General features: G+C 33.3%; 1 protein-coding gene across 1 annotated transcript in view; it reads right to left on the reverse strand.

The window, feature by feature from the left end:
• Positions 1–2,499: 2,499 nt before the first annotated feature.
• LOC126890637 (uncharacterized protein MW0361-like) overlaps positions 2,500–19,916 on the reverse strand; it is a 56,699-nt gene continuing 39,282 nt past the window's right edge. The window contains exon 3 of the mRNA XM_050659728.1: positions 2,500–2,526. Coding sequence (XP_050515685.1) covers positions 2,500–2,526 — 27 coding nt within the window. The remainder of the gene's footprint in view (positions 2,527–19,916) is intronic.

Here is a 19,916-nt window from a genome sequence, read left to right on the forward strand (position 1 = left end):
GTCGTCAGCGTACACAAAACTCTCAGTCTGAGGGTGCATTGGTTGGTCATTGGTGTAGATGTTTAATAGGGACGGCGCCAGAACGCTTCCTTGAGGTAGCCCATTTTTTTGGGTTCTCCATCTGCTCTTCTTTCCATTTTGCACAACGTAGAAGCGTCTATTACACAACAGTGATCTAATGATATTTACCAGGTCATAGTCAAGCACAGTGTTATAGATCTTAGCAAGGTTCTGTAATTTATCGTATCGTAGGCCGCTGTGAGGTCTATCAAGGCTACTCCCACTATCTCCCTCTGCTCAAATCCCTCCTGTGTGTGCTCTGTTAGGTTCAGCACTCGGCCTGTTCATGATTTACCTGGTCTGAAGCCTGCTTGTTGTGGGGTTAGTTTTGCATCTAATGTCTCCTGGATGCGGTTTAAAATGAGGCGTTCATACAATTTATATAAATGACATAGAAGAGATATCGGACGGTAGCTACTCGGTAGTTCAGGGTCTTTACCAGGTTTCAGAAGGGCTACTACTTTTGATTTACGCCACATTTGTGGAATCTGGTAGGTAGAGCGACAGATGTTAAATAAATCGAGCACCCATTGCCTCGCTTTTTGCCCGAAGTGTTTTATTTGCTCTGTTAGGATTTCGTCCACTCCAGAGGATTTTCCATTTTTCATACAGTCAATACCATTTTTAAGCTCTTCGATGGTAAATGGGTTTCGCAAGAGAGTTGTTTCCTGGTCTTGAGTTCTTATAATCTTTGGCGTTTTGCAACGATTGTTTGTTTTGCCATTCAGAAGCAGTTGGTGGGCTATCTGATTTGGCGTTATTGCACATGGCTCTTTCACCTCTGTGGGATCACCATTAAGTTTTTTGTTCATATTCCAAGCCTGCTTACTACTGTGCGTCATATCCATTTTACTTAAAGTCTCGCTCCACCGCTCTTGTCTGGAGGCGCTTAGTATTTGCTAGAGTCACTCCCCTATCTCTGCCGTAACTTCGCTAATTGGGTCTTTACTATATTCTTCGGTGTACTTTGTCATAATGTCTTTTGCTTCATCGTTCAGACCAGATATGTAATGTTGTTGACATCCTCTGGGTATGTGTTTACATGAGGTTCGTTTTACAAGTTTGATGAACGCATCGTAGTTTTTGGGGATCGGGACTATATTTTGCACTTGTGTTTCCAATTCATCAGTATATTTTTCCCAGTTCGCTTTTCTGAAATTAAACCTTCGTTTGAAAGGGATTTTGGGAGCTTTTATAGCGCTGTATACGGATATTCCCACGGGCCTATATTGTGTCTTTGGTATAGGCTTATATATCTTTCTGACGCAACGATCCTCTAAAGACATGGTGATGAAGGTGAGATCATGGTTGTAACCTTTTTTCCATATTTTGCTTTGGAATGAATATGGCAGTTTTGGGTCATGCAGCAGTGCCAGGTTGTTTTGTTCAGCCCACGATTCCACAAGATCTCCATTTTTATCAGTTGAAGCGTAGCCCCAATGAACATTATGACTATTAAAATCCCCGAGAATGAATCTGGTTTTTTGAGAAGCGACATTTTTTGGAGGGGAGAAAACAAAGTCTCTCCAGGGTGGTTTATAAACAGATGTAACTGTGCAGGCTCCTATTTCGACGGTCAGAATTTCAATGTCATTGTAGCATGTTTTTTGAGCTGATGTTACATGAATATCTCTTTTCACGAAGATGGCGCTTCCGTGCTTTGCACTTGGATGTTCAATGATAAACTGCATTCCCTCAACGCTAGGTCTATTTGCTGATATGTCACGGTGAGTCTCTTGTATGCATAAAATATCACATCTGTGGATTTGACACAGTTCAGACAAAATTTCCTGTTTATTACAAGTAATAGCCTCAATGTTTATGGTCATCATTGTCAATGTAGGCTCTGAGAAGAGCCGTTGATTCGCGTTTGTTTGTTCGGATCCAGTGGTGGAAGGATGGACCGCCCGAGGGGCGTTTCCAGGGAGCGCCAGTGACATTTTGTTCTTATAATATCACTTGCGTGGAGGCTCCTTCCGTGCTCCTTATGGCCCTTGCCGAGAAAGCGTGACAAACTAATGGAGGTGCATATAAAATAACGAGCTAGAATCTCTCTTTGGAAAGGAAAATACAGTCTGATATATAAAAACCAATAGACTCAGATAGTCAGGGCATGTGAAAAGAAGTAACGACAATTGCCATAAACATTGTGCTTTGGGAAAAGACTGATAGGAGAAGGTCTGTAGGATGGCCTGAAAAAGATCTGGAGAAAATAGGAGCAAAACAATGGAAAATAGTGGCACAAGACCGACAAACATGGAAGGCAATAGCAAACGTGGCAAAGACCCACAAAGAGTTGTAAAGCCATTAATGATGAACCACTTAGTCATATCATGCGGATATTTGAAAAAAAATATGTTTAGATTATACAAAATCATTAACAACGATTATACTCGTATATGAAACTATTAGCTATTTACATTTTACCAAAATGTCTTCTTATTCAATTCTATTATTTTCTCTATTCTGTAACATTAAAAAATAGCTTATGTAATTATTTATCTCTGTCAAGGATCTTCTAAGTGGCACTTACTGATAATTCGAAGTTTTAAAGACGTATTTGGAAAAAAATATCCAACGAGTGACTTTATGTCTAAAGTTATCCAAAGGCAGATGTAAAAGAAGTAGATTATGCCACAAAGGATAAAATGTTATTCGATATAATATTGCGTCCAACACTTATGTAAAACCACATAAATAATAATTAAGTCTTACGCTGAACTTTCCATAAAAAAGCACTTAAAAGAGGCATAGCAGAAAAAGCTGTAAATATGTCAAAAAATGCACAGAGCTATCAGTTTGTAGAAGCACTTTATCACGCTCCAAACCAAAAAATGGTTGGTGATTACCAGTGTGGTTTCAGGCCTGAAAGATCGACTATTGTTCAAATACTTACGATAAGACCAATGCGCGAAAAGTATTGGAAGTATTTATAATCAAGACGTGCATCAGTTCTTTATAGATTTCAAACATGCTTGTGACTTAATAATCGTCCAACACTATAAAATTCAATGGTCGAGCTGGCGTACCTAAGAAACTAACTGCGGTAAATCAAATGTGATAATTAATCAAGTATATTCAAATGGGAAATAAGTCACAATTTTACCTAAAAATGATAATTTAACCTAAAAAATAAAATCATTTTTAGGTAAAATTATTGTGGCTTATTTCCCATTTGAATATACTTGATTATAAAAATGCCACAAGAAAATAGCTTCAGAACAACATTAAGAAAACGTGATAATTAACTCCTTTGCACAAGTTAGAACAGGGCGAAAAATATCAAACGCTTCCTGCGTAAATTCTGGATAGAGACATAGAGAACCTTTGTCCACATTTTTGTTTAACCTGGTCTTAGAATATGTCATGCGAAAAATTTATCCAAAAGTCAAACCAGACATAGCTACTCGGGGAGCAAAAATCGTACTTGCCTTTGCCCATGACGTAGATGCAGTGGCCCAATCAACAACAGAAGTTAAGGATATTTTCCCAAGCTTTGAAAAAGCTGCAATAAATATCGGTGTAAAAATAAATGAAAACAAAACAAAATATGTATATGGTCGTCTCAAAACAAGAACGTCTGCTAATAAGGCAAAATTACTTTAATGATCGTAACTTCGAAGTGGTTAGAGAGTTTAACTATCTAGGAGCAAAAATGACCAATGACAACAAAATAGATCGAGTAGTTGAAACGCGAATAATGGCACCAAACACATCTCTCTTCGCAATACAACATCTAATGAAGTCAAAACTTTTCTCACGAAGTGCAAAAATCCGGATATATAAGACCATAATAGGACCAGCAATCGCGTATGACAGTAAAACATGGACGCTAACAAAAAGAGAAGTAAATAAGTTGCTAGCATAGGAACGTAAAATCCTTCAAATGATATATATTGCCCTTGCAGAGAAAGCTTGACAAACGAATGGAGGCGCAGATACAATAACAAGTTAGTCTTTCTTTGGAAAGAAAAATATAGTCCGATATAAAGTCCAGTAGACTTAGATAGGCAGGGAATGTGATAGGTAGTAACGAAAATCGCCTTATAAGCCATGTGTTTTGGGAAATAGTTCTGTCGCCAGGGAGCGTATAGGTCTGGATCCCGCGTATGAAAAAAAAATTGATTAATAGCAAGCTGAAAATTTGTTAATAGCTTAAGGGTGTCTAGTCGGATAAACATTGATATATGGAAACACTGAAACAGGGGCAGTTTTAATTGTGGAACAGATTAAAAATTTGGAACGGTCAGACCACGAAAACGGCACATTTATTTTGTCCGACAGAACAGACTTAAACACTCCGAACAGAGATTAAACTCTCATGCAAAAATCAGATTGCTATTTATCACCTGTCATAATTCCTGTCATTTGACATATCCTACATGTTCCACTCATTAAAATGCCCATTTGGTGATAAATAGCAGCCTGATTTTTGCATGAGAGTTTAATCTCTGTTCGGAGAGTTTAAGTCTTTTCTGTCGGACAAAATACATGTGCCGTTTTCGTGGTCTGACCGTTCCGAATTTTTAACCTGTTCCACAATTAAAACTTCCCCTGTTCCAGTGTTTCCATATATCAAAGTTTTTCCGACTAGACACCCTTAAGATATTAACAAATTTTCAGCTTGCTATTAATCAACTTTTTTTTTCATACGCGGGATCCAGACCTAGTACAATGGCCTGCTTTTTTCAGATGGACTTATCCAAGTTTTTTTTTATCTATTTTGACCCGTAGAACACGAATTTTTTGGGTAACAGTTGATCCAGATGTCGATAAGATTGTTACAAAAAAAAGAACTTGAGAACTTAACATCGATTTTTTGGATCATTCTAAGCAAAAAATGCTCCTTCAAGTTTTTTCGTAGGATGCTTAGTTTTCTAGATAAACGCAGTTGAACTTTCAAATAATCGAAAAATTGCAATTTTTGAAGCAGAATAACTTTTGATTAAAAATAAAATAGCAATTCTGCTTACCACATTTGAAATTTCAAGTCAAATTATACCGGTATTGATTATTTGCATTGCTAAAAATAAATTTTTTTATTGTTAAACAAAGCTATAAACAAATAGTGTTGTCCGTGCCCAATGCATGCGTTTTAACGCATGCTACGTAGAAGTTGAGTATTTGTAAGCGCGCCTACTCGTTCGATTTTAAATGAGAGATGCATTGAATACATCACTCAAACACTAGAATGTGTTTATAGCTTTGTTTAACAATAAAAAAATTAATTTTTATAATGCAAATAATGCAAATAATTAAAACCAATAGAATTTGAATTGAACTTTCAAATGTGGTAAGCAGAATTGCTTTCATTTTTTAATCAAAAGTTATTCGAGCTAACAAATTGGAATTTTTCCCTTTTTTGAAAGTTCAAGCGCGTTTTTCTGGAAAACTATGCATCCTACGAAAAAAATTGTAAGACCATTTATTGCTTATAATGACCCAAAAAATACAAAACAGTGTTTTGTTTTGCGAAAAATCGTTGTTATGTAATTCCTCAAGTTCTTTGTTTATAACAAACTTATCGACATCCGGATCAACTGTTACCCAAAAAATTTGTATTCTACGGATCAAAATATATAAAAAAAATAAGTCATTCCATCTGAATAAAGGAGGCCGTTGTTCCCCCCTGGCGACAGGACTAAAAGACTAAAAGGTGGAAAGATGCAGTCAGAGAAGATCTGCGGCAAAGACCCACAAAGAGTTGTAAATCCATTGGATGACTTAAGTCATCTAATGCGGATATTTGAAAACAAATATGTTTAAATTAAACAAAATCATTAACAACGGTTATACTCGTATATGAAACTATAAGGTATTTACATTTTACCAAAAAATAGCTTATGTAATTATTTACCTCTGCCAAGGATTTGCTATGTCACATTTACTTATAATTCGAAGTTTTAAAAACGTATTTGAAAAAGAATTCAACAAGTAACTTATGTCTAAAGCTATCCAAAGTTAAATGAAAAAAAAGGCGATTATGCCACAAAGAATAAAATGTTATTCGATATGTTGCGTCTAACACTTAAAACCATATAAATAATTGAGTCTTACTCGAAGTTTCCTTAAAAAAGCACTTAAAAGAGGCGTAGCAGACAAAGCTGTAAATATGTCCAAAAATACACAGAGCTATCAGTTTCTAGAAGCACTTTAGCACGCTCCAAAACCCATTAGAGGTTTTTGCGGGCAGCAGGTGGAGTTAAGGAATGCTGGTAGACCTTCAACGTGGGATAGATTGACCTGAGGGCCACTTTTTATCCGCAGCTGAGTGTTCCCACACAGCACTGCCAGATCCCAATGCATAGGAAATAGGAAATATCACATATTGAACGCTCAGACAGCGGCGTAGACATACAATTTAAAACGAAATGTTGAAAGAAAATTTAATTGAATATATTTGAGTTCTCAAGAATTTCGAAGGAAGATTCTATTCCGAAATAGAATGTTTCACAATTTGACTTAATCCTCATTCATTTTATAATTATTAGCTCGTAACTATTATTTCGAGACAAATAATTTTTAAAACATATTAAGAGATTATTTTTTCCATTTGTAGTAATAGGCCAGTCAATGGGAGCAAGAATAGGATATTACCTCCGAATTCTATCCTACTGTATGGATTTTTAAAAATCCTATGATCCTATGATAAAAAAAATACTGTGGAAAAATTTTTGGTTAAAACTACCACGGAATTCGCTAGAGAACCCAATTCTAAGCAAAAACTGTTACATAATTTTTTTTGAAAACTCGATACTTTTTGAGGTATTCGTGGTTGAAAAGTAGCCATTTTTATTGAAACATAATACCTTTTCGCACGGTTTTTTGCGAATACCTTAAAAACTATGCATCTAACTAAAAAAACTGTGTTAAACATTTTTGTAGATTATAAAAAAACAAAGAGACACTTGCCTTCATAAATCTTCTAGTTATAATACAAAAAGAGACATGGTAGGTGAAAAAAGTTTGTTTTTTGGTACATTCTCAAATTGGTGTATTCAACATGAAATAACAGAGAAACGGTCAACTTACTTACTGTGAAAATATCAAGTAAATCGATGTAGTAGGATGGAATTCGGAGCCAAATACCCTCATTGACTGCCCTATAACATGATAACAGGGATTTTTCACTCTGCTGTTAAAATCATACAGGGTGTTTTATTGGGTAACGGAAACACCTGAATCATGAATAGAGGTCACTGATGCTCTTGATTTTTATAACCAATTACATATTTTTATTACCCTGTATTACCGGGTGTTTTATCCATTTTGCCCATTTTTTTCTGGATCCATAACTTTTGAACTACCTTGTATAATATGTTTTTGATATTTGGTACACATATCTCTTATTTAGAAACCAAACTACCCAACTAGTAATCACAAGAAAACACCAGGTCCGGATTAACAAAAATTATAAATGCATTGTGACCTTGAAATAACACCCTGTATATTGGATTTTCAAAATCCGTTTGCAGATTTGAAAAGAGCACAAAAAATTAAGTTTAGTGGTTCTAATTTTGAAATTATATTGAAATTTTTAAGAACTTTAAGATTAAAAAGCAGGTAATATTAACTTCTAATAGTATATTATTAAAGTTAATGAATAAATTCTCATTTTAAAAAATAATCAGTAATTATTTAGTACTTTATAACGACTCACTTACTAATCACAAGAAAAGTCCAGTTGCGGATTAACAAAAAATATAAAATAATTGTGACCTTGAAACAATACACTGTATATTGAAATTTTCAAAATATGTTTGCACATGTGAAGAGAGCACAAAGAAATTTTATTGAGCCGCTTCAATTTTTTGCACAGACAATTTAATGACATTACTTTTGAAATTGTATCGAAATTTTTTTACGAGTTCTCAGAGTTCATTAAAATTTGGACATAATTTCAAAATTAAAGGAATATTTTTGGTTAGAGGGTGTATGTCAATATAAACACAAAACACTCTTTTTATATTTTCACAGAAGTTCGTCAACTCGACGTATATATAGGGTGAGGCAGATAACTGGCCTATTAGAAATATCTCGAGAACTAAAGGCAACAGAATGATGAAAATTGGAATAAAGGGGTTTTAAAGGATGATCTATTAAATGAAAATATTTTCATCTCTTTGCAACTTCCGGTTATACCGGAAGTTGCTTCTAACTTCGTTTTTTTTAAATGGGACACCCTGTATATTTTTACATTTTTGGATTCTCCTCGATATCTTCTTTCTTAAAATATGAGGTTTTGTAATATTATACAGGGTATTTTAACAGATAATTACGTTTTTTTATTAATTTCGTACTAATATGCACACCCTGTAGATTTGTAGTAGTTTGACATCTAAAACTCTACTTACGTTCAAATGATTTTTAATATACTCTACTGTTGCTAAGAATCATTAGTATAGCTAAATTTTTAATTTTAGTATACAGGGTTGGTCAAAACTCGGAATGAGTATTTTCTGAGTTTTCTTAAATAGACAACCCTATATTTTTGTATTGTAGTGAAATGATATTTTATAGTACTTTTTTATTTCTTAAGCATTCCCTATACCTAACAGCTTTAATTTGTGAGTTATTGGTGATTCAAACTAAACAATAATTGCAACAAAAAATACGTAAAATTTTATTAGGTTGGCCGTGAAAATACTCAATCCCAAATAATTTTTCAGAAATAAATACATATTAATCCAGACAGGTCCTTAAAATTACCAATAATGGTTTAGCTATCAAAATACCTACGTAGTTAAGATTGTTGTTGCGATTAACAATTAAGCACAAATTAAAGCAGTTAGGTATAGGGAATGCTTAAGAAATAAAAAAGTACCATAAAATATAATTTCATTACAATAATAAAATACAGGGTGTTCCATTTAAGAAAACTCAGAAAATACTCATTCCGAGTTTCGACCAATCCTGTATACTAAAATTAAAAATTTAGCTATACTAATAATTCTTAACAATAGTAGAGTATATTAAAAATTATCTGAACGTAAGTAGAGTTTTAGATGTCAAACTACTACAATTCTACAGGGTGTTAATTTTGCTACGAAATTAATAAAAAACGTAATTATCTTTTAAAATACCCTGTATAATATTACAAAACCTGATATTTCAAGAAAGAAGACATCAAAGAGGATCCAAAAATGTAAAAATATACAGGGTGTCCCATTTAAAAAAACGAAGTTGCAAAGGGATGAAAATATTTTCATTTAATAGATCATCCTTCAAAACCCCTTTATTCCAATTTTCATGATTCTGTTGCCTTTAGTTCTCGAGATATTTCTAATAGGCCCTTTATTTGCCTCACCCTGTATAGAAACCAGCTATCATGGCTAAAAATCGTTCACGATTGGACAGGAGTACGTAGTGCGGAACTATTTTGTCTAGGTGAAATTCGAGAAAGATCCTGCATTATCTAAGTGAATGGTTTTTAACCCTCGCAGGACCAACCTTTTATTAGATACAGCGAGGACCAAGGAGGGTCAATAAATGTCCACACATAAATTAATCAAAAACGTGCTTCTTTATTTAAACTAATTTAAAAATAACACTTTTATATTATTCCTTGCCGTAAATGGGACAGTTAAAACATACGAATTTATAATTTACCCGGAGTCTTCGGCTTCAGTGGAATTGGCATCATCGTAGGATACAGAAATATTTTTGATTTCTTGCTGTGCTTACCACATACATATTTGCATTTTGAACAAACTATGGTTGTTTTTACCCACTTATTGGCTTTTTTCTTTTATATTTTGTTAATTTGACACATGAATTATATCGTCCCTTTCCATTTTGGGATGGTGTTGAAGGTATTCAAGGGGATTATTTATAGTCCACTGTCAAGTTTTTATAAAAGTATGATGAAATGAATTAAATTATATAAATGCTAATTATGCCATCTAATAGGGCAGTAGTACGCCGACAACCACTAATTATTTCAGATTTTTAGAAACAAAGGTATTTGGAAAATCGGATGTAATGCAATGTTGTGGATACTTTTTAACCCTCCTTGGTCCTTTTAGGGTTAAAGAACATCCACCATGTTTGGAATTAGATGGGTGCTTGAAGAGTCAGTGCTAGCGAGCAATAGATAGTACTGGTGTCTATGCAAAAATGTGGCAAAGATGCAAAATTTTAGACCGAGATAAGAGGACAGCTTAACTTTTAGATTAACATAATGTCGCTATCAATAAAACATTAAAATAAGTTAAAAATGTATACCATTTTTATTCAGTTGCAATGCGAAGGCAAACCAATCTTACTTTTCAATTAGAATACGGAGTGCAGTCCAGTCCCTTGAATCGCGATTTTCGGCTCTTATTGGAGCCTTCATCGGAAAGAACGTAGGCACTGTTCTCCATATTTTAACTGATTCGTATCGAGAGGTTTTCCCACCCATTGCAACTGAAGTGATGATAGTAGGTGGCTAGCGCCCTCTGGCATTGAAAGACGAAATAGTTTTCAATCCTAATAGTAAATTATTAATATTGAAAATATTAAAAATATTACTAAAAGATTTTTAAATTGAAAACTTATTGGTACACTTTCCTGGTGACACCTCCAAGACTTCTACAATTTGCAAGTCAAATGGATGCTGCAGTGAAGACGAGAGGGAAGGAATTCTAAACTATGCAATTCACATCCTCCGTCTGCAGCTGGTAAAGTTCCAACGGAAAAATTCACCTAGTTACTCTACGGAGTAATACGACTATAAAATAAAAATGTATACCATTTTTATTCAGTTGCAACTGAATAAAAATAAATAAAAAAAAAACTGGTATACATTTTTATTTTATAGTCGTATTATTCCGTAGAGTAACTAGGTGCATTTTTCCGTTGGAACTTTACCAGCTGCAGACGGAGGATGTGAATTGCATAGTTTAGAATTCCTTCCCTCTCGTCTTCACTGCAGCATCCATTTGACTTGCAAATTGTAGAAGTCTTGGAGGTGTCACCAGGAAAGTGTACCAATAAGTTTTCAATTTAAAAATCTTTTAGTAATATTTTTAATATTTTCAATATTAATAATAATTTACATCACTTCAGTTGCAATGGGTGGGAAAACCTCTCGATACGAATCAGTTAAAATGGAGAACAGTGCCTACGTTCTTTCCGATGAAGGCTCCAATAAGAGCCAAAAATCGCGATTCAAGGGACTGGACTGCACTCCGTATTCTAATTGAAAAGTAAGATTGTTTTGCCTTCGCATTGCTACTGAATAAAAATGGTATACATTTTTGTTTTATAGTCGTTTTACTCCGTAGAGTATCTAGGTGCATTTTTCCGTTGGAACTTCACCAGCTGCAGACGGAGGATGTGAATTGCATAGTTTAGAATTCCTTCCCTCTCGTCTTCACTGCAGCATCCATTTGACTTGCAAATTGTAGAAGTCTTGGAGGTGTCACCAGGAAAGTGTACCAATAAGTTTTCAATTTAAAAATCTTTTAGTAATATTTTTAATATTTTCAATATTAATAATTTACTATTAGGACTGAAAACTATTTCGTCTATTAAAATAAGTCTTCTTATTTTTATCTTTATATTTCCCTTTAGAATTTTAGATGTAATGGTATTCGTGTAAACTATTCCAATTTAACGGTGTATGCTAAATATTAAATTTTGGGACGACCGTGGTAAGATTTTTATTTCAAAAGGGTTTTTCTCCTTTTTGACGGTTGGTTGTTTTAGCCTTAAGGTATACGGTAAATCAAACGGGAATAAAATTTGGATTTTCGGTGCTTTTAGAGATAAATTATAACGGAGTGTAGAAAAATGTTTGCTTACAAGAAAAATAAGACAGAGTTATGATAAATCGTACTAATGCATGCACATATATTGAAAAAAGCTTATTAGCAGACATAGTTCTAAAGACTTCATGTCTTAAGTTTAATCAAAGCATTAGATTTTTTTAATTATGTGAACTTTATATTACCGGTTCTGGCAGGATATTTTGTTCCTAGTATGTTTAGCTGCTCTAGTTCTCTTGGCTTTTCCGATTGAAACATTTTTTAAAATAAAATTATTTTGTTCGATTTCAACACAGTGTTTAAATCTCTTGTAGAAAAAATATATCACTTGACATAAATTTTGCATATTTTAATTTGTTTAACTTTCATCCACATCTAGGTTTTAGACCTGGTTGTAGACTGGAGCAAAAAAACTGTAGGAATATTTTAAAGTATCACATCACTAAGGTGGGAACTATACTAATTTACCAACATTTTTTGAAGTGAATACTTCTTATCGTTAGGTATGAAATTTTGGAGGGTGTAAAATCGTATTGGGTGTCATTCAAAAATCAAGACGCGAGAGGTTAGCTTGCGGTTACCCCTCGCGGTATAGATACGTTACTTAAACTTATATAGGTACTAAACAAATTATATAGGTCTTCTTCTTCTTCTTGTAGTTCCTTCTCCTATTAGAGGTTGGCTATCATCACAGCTATCCGTACCTTATTGGCAGCAGCTCTGAAAAGATCTACTGACCTGCAACTATACCACTCTCTTAAGTTTCTCAGCCATGAAATTCTTCTTCTACCTATGGATCTTTTCCCCTTAATTCTGTCCTGCACTATGAGCCTTAATATCTAATATTTCCCATCTCTAGTAATGTGGCCCAAATACTCCAGCTTTCTTGTTTTGATGTTCTTCATCACCTCTCAATCCTTTTGTAGCCTTCTTAGCACTTCTGCATCCGTAACTCGTTGGATCCGTGGTATGTTCAAAATCCTTCTATAGCACCACATCTCAAATGCTTCCAACTTCGTTATGTTGTCTACTTTTATTGTCCAGCTTTCCGTTCCATACAACAAAGTCGAGAACACGTAGCATCTTAAGGCTCTTATTCTCAGCTCCAGAGGTAGGTCTCTATCAACAAATATTTTTTTCATTTTTATAAATGCTTTTCTTGCAATTTCAATGTATGTCCTGATTTGTCTACTTTGGTCGTTGTTTTGTGTTACCCAGGTTCCCAGATATTTGTAGTTATTTACTCTTTCTACTTGTTTTCCCTCGATATCTAGTCTTTCTACTGTAGGTTGCTTAGAAATAATCATGAACTTGGTTTTCTTAACGTTCATTTTTAGTCCATATTTTATTACTGTAATCTATTTACTAATCGTTGCAGTGCTTCTAGACTGTCTGCAAAAATATCGGTGTGTATATAAAAATACCTATTATAGAGGTCCGTTATATTAAAATAATATGTTTAAAAATGAATAAAACAATTACATTGGTTAAAGAAATTACGTTATATTCAAATAATTATATTTATATCAGCAAAATATGGTTCTTCTCATAGGCTTTTTTCAGTGTGACGCAAGTGACAGAAAAAAAGGCACGTCCCTGATACATACACATGTATAACAGTTATTCCAGTTGTTGATAGATGGCGCTGTAATCGAAAAAAAATTGGATTTACCGATTTACTGATTACTTATCTATTTTTTCACATCTGTACGACTACAATTTAAAGTTCTTCTCAGTCTTTCAGTGTGTCATTAATGATGTAATATATGATTTTAAGAATGTAGAGAATCATATTATAGCATGACATTTTAATTAAAACTGACAGTTGTCAGAATCGTAATCGTAATTTGGTATAAAAACAAATCAATTGTGTTTATTTAATTTATAAAAAAGTATTAAGTTCTTTGATTTGTATAGTTTTATAAATTGTACAGATTGTAGTCGTATAAATAATACATAAATAATTTTTTGTTCGATTATAGCGCCATCTATCAACAACTAGAACAAATGTTATAAATGATTTTAATCACGGACGTACCTTTTTTTCTGTCACTTCCAATTTAATGCCTTAGAAAGAAATCGAAAAATTGTGACGCACTGAAAGATGCCCATGAGAAGGAGAATATATACCTCGTCCAATTTACTTACCGTTGCACGTCATCTGCGCCATAGCCTGTGACACGATACCAACACGAGATATCTAGGCGGTAGGTGTGTTCCCCTTTAGAATCATTTTGATTCTAAAAAAGAACACACCCACCGCCTATATATTTCGTGTTGGTATCGTGTCACAGGCTATGGCGCGGATGACGTGCAACGGTAAGTAAATTGGACGAGGTATACGTTATTTACGTTTGAGTTTGACACGTATCAATGTCAACTAAATTTTAAATTTGGTTTTAATAAAATTTAATATAAATGACATTTAATAGTGAATTTAACTATTATATAAAATAAATAAGATGTTTAAAAATACATTTTGAGTATATTTTGAAAGGAATAATTTATTAACAACTTTAAAAAGGTTTTTACACTTTTGCTTAATGGCCTCCCCTTTATAGCCCGATCAGGGATGCAAAATTTTACGAAAACCTCGCAAAAATAAAGGAAGGATGAAAATTTGGGAGTAGGTAGTTGAAATTGTCTATTATTATATAAGAAAAAGTTTACAATTCTACATCCCCTCGATTTTACAAAAATTGGAAAATACGGGGTGAAAATTTTTTTCTCGGGGGTGAAAAAATATACATTCAAAATAAGTCCGGAATTGGATAAAATGACTAATTCTAAGTAACTTTTGTTCTATAGAGTTTTTTTACTTTTCGAGTTCTCATTTTTAACAAAAAAAAAAAAAAAAAATGTTTTTGGACGGTTTTTCGGAGATAACTCAAAAAGTAAGTATTTTAGCAAAAAAAATATTGTTCATAAAATATAGCTTATAAAAAATTGAAAAAAGTGGTGTATGCGTGTGGTCTGCAGACTCAATAGAAGCAGAGTTGCAGCTATTGAAATGTAGGTTCTTCTTCGTCAAATTCCAAATCGAATATTTCAATGTGAAATAACCAAGAAACGGAGCACTTTTCGGGGAAAATTCATTACAACTTTTTAAAGTGTTCAAAAAAAGTTTATTTTTGTTTTTTAAAAAACTTCTAACATTAAAAGTAAGTGAGTTACGCTCAAAATATTGTTGGTCCATTTTATTTTTTTGTTAAAAATGGCGAAAATCACCCCTTCATTAGCTTCTTAAATAAAATTAATCATTACCGCTTTACAAGTTACTTTACTTAGGTATTGTCTATATTATCTATAAGTTTCATTGGTTCAAAAAGCTCAGTTTAAAAAAAAATTGGGTTTAAAATAAAATATTTTTTTTATTTTGAAAAAAATCGTAATTGTTTATGGAATTAACTTAAAAACAATTAGGAATACCAAAAATCTCAAAGAGTAATAAAATGTACGTTTTGCTTTTCTGAATAATTTCAATTTTTTGTTTTCTTGTTAGACAAAAATTGGTTATGCTATGGCTGTTCAAAATTTGCCTAAACTCGTGATTAGTTACTCGTTCAAGCCATTTTAAATACAGCTATTTCAAAACGAAGCACTTTGAACCGTTGAAACTTACAGATCAAATAAATAATACATAGACAAACTAACTTGTGGAGTGGTAACGTTAAAATGTATATGTGAGGCTAATTAGGGGGTGATTTTCGCGATTTTTTTACCAAAAAATAAAAGAGACCAACAATATTTTGAGCGTAATTCACTTACTTTTAATATTACAAGTTAAAAAAAAAAAAACAAAAATGTACCTTTTTTAAACAATTTAAAAAAGTTAAAATGAGTTTTCCCCTAAAAGTGCTCCGTTTTTGGGTTATTTCACATTGAAATATTCGATTTGGAATTTAACGAAGAAGAACCTTCTTTTCATTAGCTGCAACTTTGCTTCTACTGAGTCTACAGGCCTCGTGTATACACCATTTTTTTTTCAGCTGTTTATGGGCTACATTTTCGCTAAGTTTCGGGTACGTCGCTAAGAATATTTTTTTCGCTAAAATACTTACTTTTTGTTCAAACAGTCCAAAAACATGTTTTATTTTGTTGAACATATTCACTCGCAAATAACTCGAAAAGTATTGTCTTAGTGAAAAAACTCTATAGAAGGAAAGTTGTTTAGAATTTGTCATTTTATCCAATTCCGGTCTTATTTTGAATGCATTTTTTTCATCTTCGTGAGATGGAATTCCCATCTCCATTTTTGTAACTTTTTCTTATATAATAATAGGCAATTTCAACTACCTATTCCCAAAATTTCATCCTTCCTTTATTTTTTTTGGGGCTATTAACCGATCAGATTGTTCTTTGATCGGGCTATTAACCGAAGTATCTAATAATAACTGGACTCTTCCATCTATTGTTGGCGATGAAACACGAAATATTTACTATACTTCATCAGTAATAAAAATTTTCGCCAAACTCAAAAATTTTGTTTACTTTGTTAAGAAAATAATAATTTAAGTTTTATGTGACTTTATTTTTACTTCTTTACTTGGTTTAGATGTAAGACGTTTATTATTTTAAAAATTTGAAATAAAAATTGTTTTGAAAGTTTTTTGGTCATAAATTTAACGGGTACCGAATAGGGATGGGAAAAACCTACCGGTTATAACCTAAAACCGGTTTCCTTCTTCTGCAATAATCGTTTTTCCGGTTGTTTTTTTTTGTTGTCACGGTTATAACCGGTTTTTCCTTTTTAAAGTAATAACCAGTGAAAAACCGGGTAAGTGGAAAAAATACTGAATTTAGAGAAAAAATGTGAAAATTTTTCGCACACCGCGCGAAAATGAGAAATTTTAAGCTGACTGAAACCGATTTCACAACACTGATGACTGATTGCTATACTGATGTGGACTGATATCCATTCGAATAGAGTATCGCAAACTGAAGCGCAATGTAAATTAAAATGTCCCGACCCTCCATTTATACCTCTATGGAGGGTTGTCACTCCATTTTTTGCGCGGTCGTTCGAAACTTCTTCTGCCGATTGGTGATTTGCCTCTTGCTATTTTAACTGCACAGTTCTCCCACATTCTGCTTATGTAGTTATTCCAGTCTTTTTCTATTTAGTGTCCATTTGTATTTCCCGTAATTCTTCCCAGTGCCCTCATCTCTGCCGTTTTCCGTAGTCTTTGTGTCGTGATTGTGCCGAGTCTTAAATCTGATGCATTAATGGTCTTTATAAATGCTTAATAATTATGGACTGAGACAAATTAAGTAAGGAAAGATCAGAAAGTATTAGTAAAAAAAAAGGAAAATATACTACTTAAAAGGTTGGATAACCATGCAATAAAGATTGATGAACAGTTGGATTCGAAATCAAAGTTTAAATATGGATATTTATAGCTGAATAGAATATCATCATCATTCTCTTCGCCTTATTTCTACGCGGGGTCGGCTTTCCTAATTGCATTTCTCCACACAATTCAATCTTGGGCCATGTCAATGTCAATCCCCTTTACCAATATGTCCTAACTTATCGTCTCCCCCCAGGTCTCCTTTGGTCTTCCTCTCCTACTCCTTCCAGCAATATGCACTTCAGCTAGTCTTTGTATTGGGTGACTAACGTCTCGACGTTGAATATGACCAAACCGTCTTAACCTATGCTCTCTCATTTTGGCATAAATTGGTGCCACACCTAGACGTCCCCTAATACACTCATTTCTAATTTTATTCTTCTTTGTCACTCCACTCATCTATCTAATCATTCTCATTTCCGCCACATGCATTTGTTGTTCCTCTTTCTTCTTCGCTAACCAACATTCAGTTCCGTACATCACAGCCGGTCTTATCGCTATTTTATAAAATTTTCATTTCAGCTTCATTGAAATTTGTCTGTCACACAACACACCACTCGCTTCTTTCCACTTCATCCATCCAGACCTAATTCTACTGCATGCATCTCCATCTATTTCTCCATTACTCTGTAATACCGATCCCAGGTACTTAAAATTATTGCTTTTAACAATCAGTTTACTATCCAAAGATACCACTTTATTTGTAGTAAATCCATCTTTAAATGAACATTCCAAATACTCTGTTTTTGTCTTACTAAGTTTTAAACCTTTTTCCTCCAGAGCTTGCCTCCACTGTTCCAGTTTTTATTCTAAGTCTCTTTCACTATTTCCTACTAACACGACATCATCAACATACATTAAGCACCATGGAATGTTATCCTGTAGTTTCGCTGTTATCTGGTCCAAAACTAATGAGAATAAATACGGACTAAGCACAGAGCCTTGGTGCAATCCTACTTTTACATGAAATTTGTCAGTCTCTCCCACACCTGTTCTAACACTAGTCGTTACTCCCTCATATATATTCCTCACAATCTTTACATATTCACCAGGGACTTCTTTCTTATTGAGTGCACACCACAGAATCTCTCGAGGAACTCTATATGTTTTCTCAAAATGAATGAATACCATATGAGCGTTTGTTTCTTTACTCCTGTATTTTTCCATTTATAGTTGAATGAAATATAGGTACTTTTATTATTATTATTATTATCCCGGTTACTTATAGCGTTCTTCGCCTTCCGGTTCCCAGTTTCCATAGAATATACTTACCTCCGTAAATAAAAAATACCAAAAGTTAGATAAAAAAAAAGAGTAATAAAAGTACCCATTCAGAATATTCAGTATATAAAGATAGTATTTTTTAAATTTTTATCCAGACAAAGACAGAAGGGCATAAAATTTAACCAAATGAACCGTACAAAAAATCCTCGTAATTTAGTCCTAACAACTACACGCCGTTTGTCTAAACCCATACAACAACTTCTATAAATCAATATACTTCTGCCGTTAAATTTGATCGTGTGATGAAAACACGGAACTGCAAAAACTTTAATGCCAAAAGTGCAAATGTGGATTCGAACGTTGCACTTCGTGTGTCGCTAGTTACCGCGCAGAGTGAATTAGCTAGCCACACACATAAAGGTTTTCTCGGGAGTTTTCGCAAACTCCAAACACAACTCTAAAAAGTTTACGGAAGAAAAATCCACGTTACTTCGTATCAATTGTGGCGAGGTGGAACTTTACTGTAACTAGCTATTAAAGTTACGGAGTTCCCTATGAGATTTATTTTGGTAAACTACACAGGACGTTTATTAACCTGTGTCTCTTGAAGTGTTTTTACCTTTAGTAAACAAAAGTGTTTATTTTTTTAAAATGTTATATTGAACATGGAACACCATGAAGCACGATATCACGTATCCAATCACAGATCTATATTCGAAAACCATTGTCGGTTTATCTGAAGCTCTTCAAGAGTAATATTATCCATAGAAAAAAAGTCAAACGAAATGTTATTCAAAAATGTGAGAACTTTAATAATAACTATATTGCTTTATTTATGTATTCCCTTTTGTGGAAAAACCAGTAAAATAAAAAAGGAATGTGAATAAAATAAAGAAGATTACAGTAATGTAATTGTGTAAGGAGGCAAATGCAGGGTGGGCCAAACAAAACAGTCCACCTCGATATTTGGCAAAAGTTGTAAGATTTTAAGCAAATGCCGAAACAGGCTAAATTTTATTTTTAAATTACAATTTTTTAATATAATATATTTATGTTTATATTTATTATTTTAATGGTAACCATTTAATTCAGCTCAACCAGGTAATGTTTTCAAAAATTTTAAATTAATTTTAACCTACTCAACTACTTATTAAATTCAACAGATATTAACATAAATGAAAAAATTTTTCATATACACTCCTGGCTAAAAAAATCGGGGCACCTTAAAAATGGGTCATATTTGATGTTCGAATCTCCTAAACCTGTTGACCGATTTTAGTGATTTTTTCAATATGTTATACACTTATTCTCGGAAAATATGGATGTAGTAATAAGGTTGCTGAACAGGTAAATGTCATTGTATACCTGGTGTAACAATAATACTGTGTTTTTTCCTGAAAGTTCGTAACACCCTGTGGAATATTCTAGCTTTTAAAAAATATTAAAACTAAAACTGAATTGTAGCCTTAGCCTTTCTTAACATTCTGCTTTTTGACTCATTCACTTATGTTGGATAATGAAAAATTTAGGT

This window comes from Diabrotica virgifera, chromosome 1 (genome assembly GCF_917563875.1).
Source record: "Diabrotica virgifera virgifera chromosome 1, PGI_DIABVI_V3a".
Lineage (NCBI taxonomy): Eukaryota > Metazoa > Arthropoda > Insecta > Coleoptera > Chrysomelidae > Diabrotica > Diabrotica virgifera.